At 34.4% G+C, this 13,283-nt stretch overlaps 2 protein-coding genes across 4 annotated transcripts; one reads left to right on the top strand and one right to left on the bottom strand.

The window, feature by feature from the left end:
• The first annotated feature begins 243 nt into the window (after positions 1 to 243).
• LOC145069436 (protein VAC14 homolog) lies at positions 244 to 4,884 on the top strand. Of its 3 annotated transcripts, XR_013689496.1 has the most exons (20): positions 244 to 664; positions 750 to 863; positions 928 to 993; positions 1,092 to 1,181; positions 1,262 to 1,381; positions 1,459 to 1,487; positions 1,586 to 1,728; positions 1,836 to 1,930; positions 2,263 to 2,349; positions 2,463 to 2,570; positions 2,664 to 2,755; positions 2,871 to 2,952; positions 3,037 to 3,102; positions 3,186 to 3,301; positions 3,388 to 3,508; positions 3,586 to 3,747; positions 3,813 to 3,941; positions 4,024 to 4,296; positions 4,370 to 4,600; positions 4,748 to 4,884. XR_013689496.1 is itself a non-coding variant. In XM_079016369.1 (19 exons), exons 1-19 carry the CDS (start codon positions 575 to 577, stop codon positions 4,484 to 4,486), a joined length of 2,100 nt encoding a protein of 699 aa, XP_078872495.1. In that variant the 5' UTR covers positions 244 to 574; the 3' UTR covers positions 4,487 to 4,884. The 3 variants fall into 3 exon arrangements, 2 of the variants coding, with proteins under 2 accessions (XP_078872495.1, XP_078872496.1); XM_079016369.1 differs by having other exon boundaries at positions 4,370 to 4,884; XM_079016370.1 differs by having other exon boundaries at positions 245 to 664; positions 4,379 to 4,884.
• A 458-nt stretch (positions 4,885 to 5,342) lies between these two features.
• Positions 5,343 to 7,554, bottom strand: LOC145069438 (Ankyrin repeat family protein). The gene is made up of 3 exons (XM_079016371.1): positions 7,126 to 7,554; positions 6,581 to 6,990; positions 5,343 to 6,498 (listed from the first exon to the last, which is right to left on the bottom strand). Exons 1-3 carry the CDS (start codon positions 7,436 to 7,438, stop codon positions 5,629 to 5,631), a joined length of 1,593 nt encoding a protein of 530 aa, XP_078872497.1. The 5' UTR covers positions 7,439 to 7,554; the 3' UTR covers positions 5,343 to 5,628.
• Positions 7,555 to 13,283: the final 5,729 nt, after the last annotated feature.

Raw genomic sequence — 13,283 nt, 5'->3', positions numbered from 1 at the left:
CATTCTATCCAATCAAAATGTGATGGGACTGTGGTTTTTACCATATAAAAACATTAAGGGATAATTTGATTAATCGAACTTGAAAATGCTAGTCAATAAATATTTATACATAAATATTAAAAAATAAACATTTTAAAATTTTAATTACATTATTGTCCTTGGGACAAATAGCTGGCATACGCCTGTGGTCAACTAATCAACTTCAACTGACGGTACCTGTTAAGTGTCACACGACAGCGTTACCTCATTCCATTACATCTCAAAACGCCAAAACATCCCCTCGGAAAATAAGGAACAAAGAAAAAACGATACACCATCACTCGATCTTCTGTTCTTCCTTAAGTCCGATTTGGATCTGTGATTCACTTAATAATACTTTAAATCCTCGAATTTCGTAATTTAGAATCATAAGGAGTTGTTTATCGATCAATTTTGTTCCGTGATTACTTATAATTTATGAATGAGATGTTCCGATTCGAGCAAGAAAAGATCAGAAAACGGCTTTGATTATTGTTTTTTTTTCCTGAATTGAATAGAGGATTTTGAATCATTGTTGTTTCTAACAACGTCTGCTATGGCCGACGGTTTATCCGCCATTCCGGCGGCCGTTCTCCGAAACCTGTCAGATAAGTTATACGAGAAGCGAAAAAATGGTGCACTTGAGGTTAGGGTTTTGTTAATTGTGTCCGTTGTGAATTTATTGTTTTTGACCTTTTCTGATCGTGTGATGGTTTTACTGTTGTTGTCAGCTTGAAGGAATTGTAAAGCAATTGACAGTTGCCGGAGATCATGATAGAATTAATGCTCTGATTAATCTGTTGACTCATGAGTTCACTTTCTCAAACCAAACAAGTCATCGGAAGGTATACCGGAGATACATTACTCGATTTTAATTTGCATTTCTAATAATTTGATGTTTATTTTCAGGGAGGATTGATTGGACTGGCTGCAATTACTGTTGGGCTGAGTGCCGAAGCTGCTCAACATCTTGAGGTTTGTATTTTTCTTATTGTGTTCATTGTTTTACTGGAAAATGTTGATGAATGATGATTTTCTCTTGCCTCTTCTTCCATTACAATCCACCTGCTCAGCAAATTGTACCACCGGTGATAAACTCTTTCTCCGATCAAGACAGCAGAGTTCGTTATTATGCTTGTGAAGCTTTATACAACATCGCAAAGGTGAGAATTAGTTCTGAGTTCATCAGATGGTGTATAAACTGTGAACAATACATTTAGGGCTTACTTTATGCCTTTTGCAGGTTGTGAGAGGAGACTTCATTGTGTTCTTCAATAAGATATTTGATGCTTTATGTAAGCTTTCAGCAGACTCAGATCTCAATGTACAAAGTGCAGCTCATCTGTTAGATAGACTCGTTAAGGTAAGTAAATGACTCATCTTTTATTTGTTATATTTGTTCTAATGCTGAATCACATTTGCTCTTATTGTTGAAAACAGGACATTGTGACAGAGTCTGACCAATTCAGGTGATCTATCATCTTCAGTTTTTTGTATAAATTTGATAGGTTTACTACTGTAAAATGTATTTAACTTGGGATCCTGATCAATCTTTATCCTTTTTCAGCATTGAAGAATTTATACCTTTGTTGAGAGAGCGAATGAATGTGTTGAATCCTTATGTTCGCCAGTTTTTGGTTGGATGGATCACTGTGTTGGACAGTGTTCCAGACATAGACATGCTCGGTTTTCTTCCTGATTTTCTTGATGGTAAATGATCTCACTTCACAGTTAAAGGGTATTCCCGTCAATTTGCATGTGTTTTTTTCGCACAACTTTGTTGGATTCATCTGACATGTCACATGTGGAAATCTCAGGTTTATTTAATATGTTAAGTGATTCCAGCCATGAAATCCGCCAGCAAGCTGACTCAGCACTTTCAGAGTTTCTTCAGGAGATCAAGAACTCTCCGGTAAGACTCTGTAGCTAATGAACAAGGTAATGGAATCAGTCATTACATTACATTCCATGATCATGTTTAGTTGACATGTAATGAATTTTCATATTGTATGTAAAATACAACATATAGTTTTGACTTTTGACTCTACTCTTTATGTTATATAATTATAATTAATGAACTTTTTTTTACAAATTAAAAGTAAACATAATGAAAGCTTTTTAAATCCCAAATAAGATTACACTAAAAACTATATAAATTGTAATTCGATTAAACCTCATATTTTTTAGTAGCAAATTTTATCATTTATTTGTAAATTTCTGACTCTAGGAGTGGTACTGATGAAGTCTGTAGATTATGGTCGCATGGCAGAAATACTTGTACAAAGAGCATCTTCCCCTGATGAATTCACTCGTTGGACTGCAATCACATGGGTAAGTTTTTTTTTTTTTTATTTATTTATCTTTTTTAATTTTTTTTACACTTAGTTGCACATTGTAATGAGAGTTTTTGAGAAATCCTGCAACTTTTTATTAAATTTATGCAGATAAACGAGTTTGTAAAACTTGGGGGTGATCAATTGGTTCCTTATTATGCTGATATATTAGGAGCTATCTTGCCTTGCATAGCTGATAAAGAAGAAAGAATACGTGTTGTAAGTTTGTGTATTCTGATGGAATTGGAATTCAGGATTCCATTCCATTGTGTGTTTATCTGACTTGTGAAAATTGTGTTTGTTGAGTATCAGGTAGCTCGTGAAACAAATGAAGAGCTCCTTGCAATCAAAGCCCATCCTTCTGAAGGATTTGATGTTGGAGCAATTCTCTCCATTGTAAAAAGGTCCAATCTCACCTTTTTTTTTTACTACTATAAAATATAAATCGAGTATTGTTTCTTCAACTCTTTTTCTCTTTATTAACAAATATATCTTTACTTTTATTTTCTCAATTTTCAGGCAGTTGTCAAGTGAATACGAAGCCACTCGGATTGAATCATTGCACTGGATTTCAACCCTTTTAAATAGACACCGAACAGAAGTACACAAACCATTTTCATATAATTATTTAAATTATTTCCAAAGAAAAAGAAAATTAATTAATTAATTTATATGTGTAATTCAGGTCCTGTCTTTTTTGAATGATATTTTTGACACACTTCTTAAAGCACTATCGGATCCCTCAGATCAGGTAATCTTTTCTTTTCTTCTTCGATTAATATTTATATATATTTTTAATCATGTATCAGTTTTAAACAAATATATATTTCACAGGTAGTGCTCTTGGTGCTCGAGGTGCATGCATGCATAGCAAAAGACCAATATAACTTTCGTCACCTTGTTGTCTTTTTAGTTCAAAACTTCCGAAAAAATGGCCTACTCCTTGAAAAGTAAGCTTCTTTTTTTTTCTTTAAAAATAATAAAAAACTTGTCTAATTAGTAATCACATGATATTTTTTTTATTATATTATAATAGGCGTGGTGCTTTGATAATCCGCCGGCTTTGTGTGCTTCTAGAAGCTGAAAGAGTTTTCAGGGAACTTTCTGCAATTCTTGAAGGGGAATCAGACCTGAATTTTGCTTCTACTATGGTTCAGGTTCTTATTTATGATTTTATTCAAAATCTGAAAAGTTAAACTTAGTTTTGAAATTTATATTTAAATTTTATTTTCAGGCTTTGAATTTGATTTTGCTCACATCTTCTGAGCTATCTGACCTACGAAATCTTTTAAAGCAATCGCTAGTTAATGCTGCTGGAAAAGACTTCTTTTTATCACTATATGCCTCATGGACCCATTCATCCATGGCCATAATAAGTCTATGCTTATTAGCACAGGTAAGCACATAAATAAATAAATAAAAGAGAGAACTTAAAGCTCTAATTTTTGTTTTGTGATATAGGCTTACCAGCATGCAAGTTGTGTGATTCAGTCTCTAACAGAGGAGGATATAAATGTCAGATTTTTAGTTCAGCTTGACAAACTGATAAACCTATTGGAGACTCCTATTTTTGCTTATCTTAGGCTGCAGGTGCGTTGACTTTTTCTTTATGGTCAACATCTTAATAATTTCAAAAATAAATTTGCTATTTTTTTTTTGTTCTTACTTGCAGCTTCTTGAACCTGGAAAATATGTATGGTTGTTAAAAGCGTTAAATGGTCTTCTTATGCTACTTCCACAACAAAGTGCAGCTTTTAAGATCTTAAACACTCGTTTAAAAACAGTCCCTTCCATACACTTTTCTGAAGATGGTAACATGAATGATGATTCTATTTCCATTTCCCCCAATGGAATTAACTTTGCATCTTGGCTTCAACGGTTCCAACGATTGCAGCAACAACATCGTCTGCATTGTAAATCACTCAACACCTCCACGTCATCAAAGGTAGGTGTTGTGTTGTGTTGTATGCCAGATCATCATGCAACATATAATTTAAAAAAAAAATGATTTTGGAAAGTCTTTGCAGGTGAAGGAGGTTAAAAAAACAGAAGAATTTAGAGGACCACCTGTCCCAGAGTTGACCAGACCTCCTTCAAGATTATCGCGTAAAGCTCCTGGACAGTTACAACTTTAAACCTGTGTTTGTTTGTTACATGAGGAGGAGGGCATTTATGTCTTTTGCTCAGGTCCTATATGCATGTCAAACACAATACAACATGATCCAGACTCACTCGTCCAACGGAATCCGGTATGAATTGTAGATTGTATATCTTAGTATTTTTTTTTTTTTTTTTTTTTTTTTTTTTTTTTTTTTTAATTTTCTTAACTTTCATTGAACCAATAAGGTGTCTATTTTCTTTTCTGTTTTATTGTTTTTTGTTTTTCCGATTTTCAGAATTTTTTTCTGGATTGTTGTTCTTGTGGTTCTGTTATTTTTGTCACGGGACCAGAGGTTAGATGTTCTAAGTTAGAACGTGCAGGTCCTTTTCGTTGATATTTTTATAATAAGAAAATCTTAAGGCGTTCATTTAATTCATTTTAGAGTAAATTACATTTCCGGTCCCTTTGGTTTCTCATTCTATACAGTTTTGATCCAAACTTCATTTTTGTTGTACATTTGTCCCATATAGTTTCATATTGTTGCAGTTTTGGTCTGTAACCTATGAAAAATGACCATTTCATCATAGCTGATATCTTTTTCCCTCTTTTGTCATTTGTTTATGATTTATATTATTATTATTATTATTATTATCATTATTATTATTATATTAGTGGTCAACGCGTATTCTTTCTTCTAGAACCTCTATAACTCTCTCTCTCTTAAAACACACGCTTTCTCTCTGGAACTCATGAATCTTCCCACTCTATGTTACACGAGTAATAGAAGTTAATAAAAAAATCAAATGAGAGTTGATAGTCATAGACCAAGTCCGTAAAAATAAAAAAAAAATAAATAAATAAATAAAACATGGACAAATTTGCAACAAAAATAAAAAATAAAAACAAAATGGTATAACACAGAGACCAAACTTGTAATTTACTAAGCATTTTATGATCCCGGTTTCTATTAAGCAACATTAACCCTTAAAACGGTGGGTGTGAAAGAGTAAAACAGTGATTTAAACAATGGCCAAGTTCCTATACAGCCATATTATGTACATACCATACTCTAATCTTAGTAAAACTCGTAACATAAGAAACAGAAACACCGGTATGTTTCTTCTCTTTTTCAAGGCTCAATGGCAAGCGTCAAGTGGCAAGTGGCAACCTCATCTTTCACAGAGCATAAATCTTCTCATGATCCGATTCATCATCCGAAATATTCGCGGAATACACACTCCACGAAAACGACTTACTCCCACTCGCCCTCCTAATCCTCCTCTGTGAATCACTCCCAAAAAACCCAAAATGTTGCCTAAAAACAAAATAACACAAACTAACAAGCGTCCCAACAAGAATCGGAACACCAACAACCGTAATCGTAATCGCCATCCACGCACTCCTTTTCCCAACCACCACAAACGCAATAGAACAAAACGCCCCACACGTACTAATCCCCGCGGCCCACATCAACTTATTCACAACCGAAACTATCTGTCTCTGGGCCCGCGTATCCCACGCCACCAACGTTATCTGAACCACCACAACCGCCAACGATATAAACAACGAAGTCGCGTTAAACAAACAAAACGCCCGGAAAGCAGTTGTGTGTGCGATATTCGCTTCCCCTGCTTTCTCACCCGTCTTCCAATACTGTCCCGGTAAACTAAAAATCGCTAAGAAAGCAATCGATGCGAAGAGGACCGCGACAACCGTTAACGAATTAATCGTGTTTTGAACTGCTTCACGGTGGATTTTCTTCAACTCTTTTGCGATACCAGATACGCGCCTTTGTGTTTGTTCGTTTTGTAAGAGCTGGGAATGGACTTCGTGTTTGATGTCGCTTACTGTTCGTTTGAGTTCCATTGCTTCGTCGATCCGGCCTATGTGTCGAGCGTGTTTCGCTCCTGCTTCGCTTAATGCTTCCATGATTTCTAACTTTGGAGGCCCGTAGTTTAGTTTATCCGCTATATCCATCGCGGTTTCTCGTTGATTATTGATCACATTTACACTGATTGTTGTGAAGCTCAGCAGTAAGCTCACGATCTGCACGATTTAACTCAACAACTTTACAAGGCAACTACAAAAGTTCAAACCAAACCAGAAAATAAAAAGAAGAAAGGATTACCTGAGATCGGCATTTTCTAGTGGCTATATGGATGGCGGTATTACCCATCTTGTCACGTTCGTTGAGAATGGAGTGATCAGCGAGGAGTAGATCTTCCACCACGGTGGTGTCCTGGCCTTTGACCGCCATGTGAAGTGCAGTTTGACCTTTTTTGTCTTTGATAGAAACGATATCTCGATCTCTTTCGATTAATGTTTTTACCATGTTTGTTTTGCCATATCGAGCTACTGTGTGTAATGCGGTTTTTCCGTTTTTCCGAACTATTCTGATGCAGGTGGCGTCGGCATCTAACATGGCGTTCACGACGTCGAGATGGTCATTCACGGCGGCGGAATACAGAGGGCTTGTGTTTCTCGTATCGCATACTTTACAGAGCTCCGGCCATAACCGCAGAAGTTCGTTCACGATTCCTGGAGTTAATTAAAGTTAAGTATGAATTAGGTTTCACAAAATCACAAATCCAAACAGTTTGCGTAATCGATAACGAAAGAAATTGATTGAATTGAATTGATAAGATAAGATCTAGGAGCTGAAAATTGAAATACCTAAATGACCTAGTTTGGCTGCGATGTGAAACGCGTTGAAATCTGATTTAGACCTAATCTTCACTGTTTCAAGATCACAGAACCTGAGTAAGTAATTAAACACTTCCTGGAAGTTGTTCTCGGCGGCGATGTACAACGCCGTCTCGCCGGCGTCATTCTGCATCGCCATTAGAGTAGAAGAGGAAGCTGAGTCGGAATCGTCATCGTTTACGATCAGTTTCAGTGATTCAAGGTCGCCTGATCGGACTGATGAGAAGAACGATTGATGCGAGATGAATCGCAGTGATTTGGATGATGATGATTCCATAATCATCTATGGATGATCGAAAAAAAAAACCTCTCAAATTTTCTCTATTTTCTCTCTTGCTCTTATCTGCTTGCTTAACTAACAAATCAATGGTGAGAAGAACTGAGAATCTTTCTTTCTTTTTTTTTCCACTCAATAATTGCATGTGGGGTTCCATTTGTGGCTTAAAATATTCAATCCAGCCATCATGATTTTGTTATTTTGTGCTGTAAAAATCCATCAACAGGGGGTCGAAAACGATTGCGACTTCTTTACTGAATTACTGTGTGTTTTTGTAGTTTCAGTTCTAGAACCCCCGGCGGTAAGTTGACGCCGGCGTTAACTTTAGAAAATTACAAGTTAAGTCCTTTTTAAATTGGAAACTTTTCCTTTCACACCCCGTTAGTTTTTATGTATTCAATTTGGTTGTGTTTCTTCGATGATTCTTTTAGGGTATGATTTTTAGGAAGTAATCAAATTTTGGAAAGCTCACTGCTCATATTTAGTATCTAACACGAAGAAATATATTTTTTTGGAAAATATATGTAACAAGTTGCTCGTTACATTAGCTACACGTGTTTTTATTTATTTAACGTATTTAATGATTAAACATTTGATGTGGACAGGTATGTCATTATTATTATTTTTTTTGGATAGAATAACTTAATTGAATAATAAAACGACTTAATGTTAATAAGGCTTAAGGAGTTGGAGGCGTTAAGCCTCGCCACCTCCCTCGCTAGCAAAGTGTTACCCCATTCCTTCCCATTTGCAAGCCAATTCGCCAAAGATGTAGCGTGAAGAGAGAGGAAACAGAAAATGGTTAGCTGAGTTATGATTGGTTATTTCCCTTTTATCTTTTTTCTATTAAGTTTTTTTTTTTTCAAACTAAACTCTTTTAAAATAACACACCACCACTCCCTATCAAATACTAAAAATTAGATATTAAAATAAAAAGTTGACATGACATTCAAAAAGCTGATTTGGAAAGATGCTAGGAGTGTTACCACTCCCCTTAGCCTAAGACATTATGTATACTTTGAAATTGGGAAAATGACTTACCAAGGTAATTAACTTTTCGATATGTTCACATATAGGTAACTATCTTTTTTTTGTATATATATCTAGATAACAAACTTGTTGGAAGTGTTCACATATGACCATTATGACCTGCTATAACAGGTTAAATCCTAAATGTGAACACTTTCAACAAGTTCGTTACCTAGATATATACAAAATAAATAGTTACTCAAATATGAATAAAACGAAAAGTAAAAATAAATTACATGAATGGTCCATGTGGTTTGGAAGAATTTGTGTTTTTGGTCCCTAACTTATTTTTTTAGTTCGGATGGTCCTCACTGTTTATTTTTGTTGCGCGTTTGGTCCCTGCTTACCTAAAAAGACTATTTTGCCCTTATTAATTTATTTTTTAATTAGTTTTCTTATTTATGTATTTATTTTTTATATTTTTAAAAAAATTAATAGACCCCACATATTTGTATCTCCTCATCATAAACCTCAAACCATTTTTGAGAAATTTAATTCAGATGATCCCTACTGTTTTTTTTGTTGCGCGTTTGGTCCCTGTCTTACCTAAAAAGACCATTGTGCCCTTATTAATTTATTTTTTTAATTAATTTTCTTATTTATGTATTTATTTAAAAAAAATTAACAGACTTCACATATCTGTATCTCCTCACTATAAACCTGAAACCACGTTTGAGAAATTTAATTTGGGTCTTACCGGTCACCATCCCATCTCTCATCCTCCCCAACTTTTATTTCTTTTCCATCTTTAGTGACATCGACGTCTTCATCATCCTTCTTTTTTTGGTACTTCAACTCTGGCGAACCAACATCATAACCTACTGTTTCTTCATCTTTAGTGGTCGTGGTGTTGATTCGATGGAGTTGAAGGACCGAAAAAAAAAAGGATGGTAAAGACGTTGATATCACTAAAGATGGAAAATAAATAGAAGTTGAGGATGATGAGAGATGATATTGTAAGGAGATACAGATATGTGGGGTCTATTAATTTTTTTTAAATATATAAAGTATACATACATAATTAAAAAATAATAATAATAAAGGCATAATAGTCTTTTTAGGTAAGACAGAGACTAAACCCGTAACAAAATTAAACAGTAGGGATCCTCCGAGTTAAAAAATAAATTAATTAAAAAATAAACAGTAAAGATCATCCGAGTAGATACAAATATGTGGGTCTATTAATTTTTTTAATATGTAAAAAAATAAATACATAAATAAGAAAATTAATTAAAAAATAAATTAATAAGGACACAATAGTCTTTTTAGATAAAATAGGGACCAAACACGCAGTAAAAATAAACACTAAGGGCCATCCAAGTTAAAAAAATAAATTAGAGACAAAAAAACACAAATTCCCCCAAACCACAGGGACCATTCGTGTAATTTACTTTTACTTTTCATTTTGTTTATATTTGGTAACTATTTTTTTTGTACATGTCTAGGTAACGAACTTGTTCAAAGTGTTCACATCTAGGATTTAACCTGCTATAGCAGGTCATAATGGTCATATGTGAACACTTCCAACAAGTTTATTACCTAGATATGTACAAAAAAAGATAGTTACCTATATGTGAACATACCGAAAAGTTAATTACCTTGGTAAGTCATTTTTCCCTTTGAAATTTGCTATTTTACTTTTGAAACTTGTAGATAGTCGGTCGTTTATTTTCATTAAGATAGTTCATTTAGTTCATAAAAAATAGACATGTATATAAAACTTTATCCATATATTTATTTTTATCAATTTAATCGCTTTATCCATTTATTATAAGTTATAACATTTGACGGATTAGTTAAAAAGCTAGTGGTCGTATGATAAATAAGTTGAGAACATTGATAATTAGTAGAGGACAAAAGAAAAAAACAATGTGTTCCAACAACTCAAATCATAAATGATATAAAAATCGTACGCAAATATATCACATTTTAACGAAAGTAATGTAAACGAAAATTGTAGGAGACTCAAATACAAACGTGTGGATATAAAGATTTTTAAAATGTGAGATTGTATGAATAAGTTATGACATTCATAACACAAGACCTAAACCAAACAAAAAGACCTAATCAACCAAGCAGTCGATGTCATTGTGACCATAAGCATCAACAACCGTGAACACTTCATTAATGATTGTCTCATGTAAGATGTCGTGAGCAAACCTGAAAAACCGGTCATAAATATTAAATGTGTACAAAAACTAGGACTTATTTTGCAACAAAAAATATAAGAACTAAATGTGTACAAGTTGAGAAATGTATTACCCTATTAAGTCATTTTTCACGGCTAACCTGAAGTAGTCGGTCATAAGGATTGAATATGTACAATTTAAATAAGTTGAAGGGGTAAATGTGAATGAAAAAACTTAGTGACCAAATGTGTACAAATCAAAAAGTATATTACTAATTTAAGTCATTATCCTTATTTAAAAATATATGTGGTGTGAAAATACATTCGTTGTCGGATAACTTTGTCTTGTTCTCTCATTCATAAAACATTTTTGGATAAGTCTCTTAAGGAACATGTAACGTCTGTTTCCCAGGCATTCCCTTTTTATATTAAGTAGTAATTTCTATTGGAAAATGGCCCTATGTAGGGCATAGGATTGCTTCCTACATAGGCCGTAGGAGGGGTTAAGGATACGGGGCTTAAAGCCTTATGCATGGCATACCAATCCCTACACAGGGCATAGGTGTATAGTATCCAAACCCTAAATTTCTAGGGTTATGGCCCTATTTAAGGACTTTAACTCCCTTGAGGCCTCTCTAACCTCAACCTCCACTCTCCCAAATAGTCATTTTGAAACCCTAATCCATTGTGAGCTAGTTTTGAGCCTTTTGAGTATTTTTGGTGCATTTTGAAGAAGGGGAAGTCTATCATTGTGGATTGGTGTAGCTCAAGCTGGAAGATCTAGAGCTTTCATCTCATTTTCCAATTTCTGAAGGTATAAAGTTCTCACCCTTATGATTCATTGGGTTATATCTATGTTAGCTTGTTGGTTTGCATACTTCAAGTCCCATGATTTTGGTTCTGGAGAATAAGAGCTACTCTAGACCTTAAGGTTGTCATTTCTTGTTGTTTCTGAGGTTCACATGTCATAAAAATGGGATGGGTTACTATATTTCACCCATGAATAGTTTGAGGTCATTAGATGATGATATGGAACTAAGTTTTGGTCTTGTGCTCCATCAAGCCATGCAAAGGCATAAAGTCAGGAACTTTATCACTATAGACGTTTATTAGGTTTAGATCTGGGATTTGGACGTTTGATCTTAAGGTATTAAGGATTTATTGAGAAAGTTGGCAAACAACGTTGGTACGCAGGGCGTAATCTTGGCTATGCAGTGCGTAACCTGATTTTGTCCCGATCTCCATTCGAAGGCTCTACGTTAGGCGTAGAGCATGACACGCATGGCGTACCCCCAGATGTTGACTTTTGGTCAAAATGGACTTTAGGTTAAGTTGAGTGGATCATGGCCATGAAAGGGTAAAATGGTCTTTTACCCTAGAAAGAGAAAGTATGTAATGGACCATTGATTATGGATTATCACCTTAATTGCTAATTAGGGTTGTTTTGGATATGTTTAGTGTGAAAAGCTTTTATAGCAACAACTCGAGTGTAAGGTTTATCTGACTATCAATTGAGGTGAGTATTCTCACTGTACTTGTAGGTCGAAGGCACCAATATCGGCCCTCTGGATTATGTTATATAGAATGCTAGTTGTCTTTGTGACTCTTGCATGTATGATTGGGTTGTAGTACACCCCTGGAATGGGCCCCATGGATAGGCCCATTATTGTATGTTTCGGTTGAGATAAACCCCATGGTTGGGCCCATTATGGTATGTTGAGGTTGACTTATATACCTCATGGTTGGGTCCATTATTGTATGTTAGGATGGAATATACCCTAGGGCTATGTCCACTGATTAGTGTGGTTTGTGGTATTTTGGAGAACTCACTAAGCTTTGTGCTTACAACTTCATGTTTATGTTTCAGGTACTTCCATTTTGAAGGGGAAGGGCCTAACGTGATCGCACAATATCCCCCTTATGATTCCACGTTAGTTATTATTTTACTTTGATGATTTTGATACACTATATTGTGATTGATTTTGAGACACCTGATGTGTGGATCGATGGTTTTTTAAATTGAAAAAATTTACCTCTATTTTTGGGGTGTTATAGAACAAAATCATCATTGTGCACCCTTGAACGCATCTTCACGTGCATTTTTTTAGTTTACATTTCTTGGTTAAGGAAATTAATATGCACGGGGAAGTGATATTTCCATTTTAGAAATTGATCCATTCACATAAGGTACAATATCATTGTAGTTATCGTACAAATCAGTAAAGCATACATTTTATGTAGATGAATCAATTTCTTAAGTGGAAATATCACTTCCAATATGCCTTTCCTTTTGAACATATAGAAAAATTAACAATATATGTTAATATTGGATTAAGTGTCTAAGCTGATAATTAAATTCATATATACTTGAATTATTAACAAAGTCCTTTTGGGTTGCTCTCAAACCTAGTAATTGAATATGATGAATTTTAGAGAGAGAGAGAGAGAGAGAGAACTATTTATTGATTTGTTATATGATTGATAGATGACAATATATGTTTTGTTAATATATTATGAGAATAATATATTAACTAGAAACGATATTAGTTAATTAAAAATTAATCAGAAATTAATTGGAATTAATTTTTTGATTAATTGGATTAATTAAAAGTGCAATGACCTAAGTTGTAATTGTTCAATAGTTGACCAAGAGACGGATTCTAGAGTAGTCCAAGGTTGGCTGAAAATTAGAGG

The sequence above is a fragment of the Lactuca serriola genome, chromosome 8, assembly GCF_051521515.1.
Source record: "Lactuca serriola cultivar US96UC23 chromosome 8, Lser_US96UC23_V15, whole genome shotgun sequence".
Taxonomy (NCBI): Eukaryota; Viridiplantae; Streptophyta; class Magnoliopsida; order Asterales; family Asteraceae; genus Lactuca; species Lactuca serriola.
This window is presented reverse-complemented; position numbering and strand designations above follow the sequence as displayed.

Bases quoted from the DNA above. Each gene is read 5' to 3' on its own strand.
- LOC145069436 (XM_079016369.1), top strand. From the start codon at position 575: ATGGCCGACGGTTTATCCGCCATTCCGGCGGCCGTTCTCCGAAACCTG. The intron at 1,382-1,458 runs GTAAGTAAATGA...TGTTGAAAACAG, and splicing joins TGTTAGATAGACTCGTTAAG to GACATTGTGACAGAGTCTGA. The intron at 3,748-3,812 runs GTAAGCACATAA...TTTGTGATATAG, and splicing joins GTCTATGCTTATTAGCACAG to GCTTACCAGCATGCAAGTTG.
- LOC145069438 (XM_079016371.1), bottom strand. From the start codon at position 7,438: ATGATTATGGAATCATCATCATCCAAATCACTGCGATTCATCTCGCAT. The intron at 6,991-7,125 runs GTATTTCAATTT...AATTAACTCCAG, and splicing joins AGCCAAACTAGGTCATTTAG to GAATCGTGAACGAACTTCTG. The intron at 6,499-6,580 runs GTAATCCTTTCT...TAAATCGTGCAG, and splicing joins CTAGAAAATGCCGATCTCAG to ATCGTGAGCTTACTGCTGAG.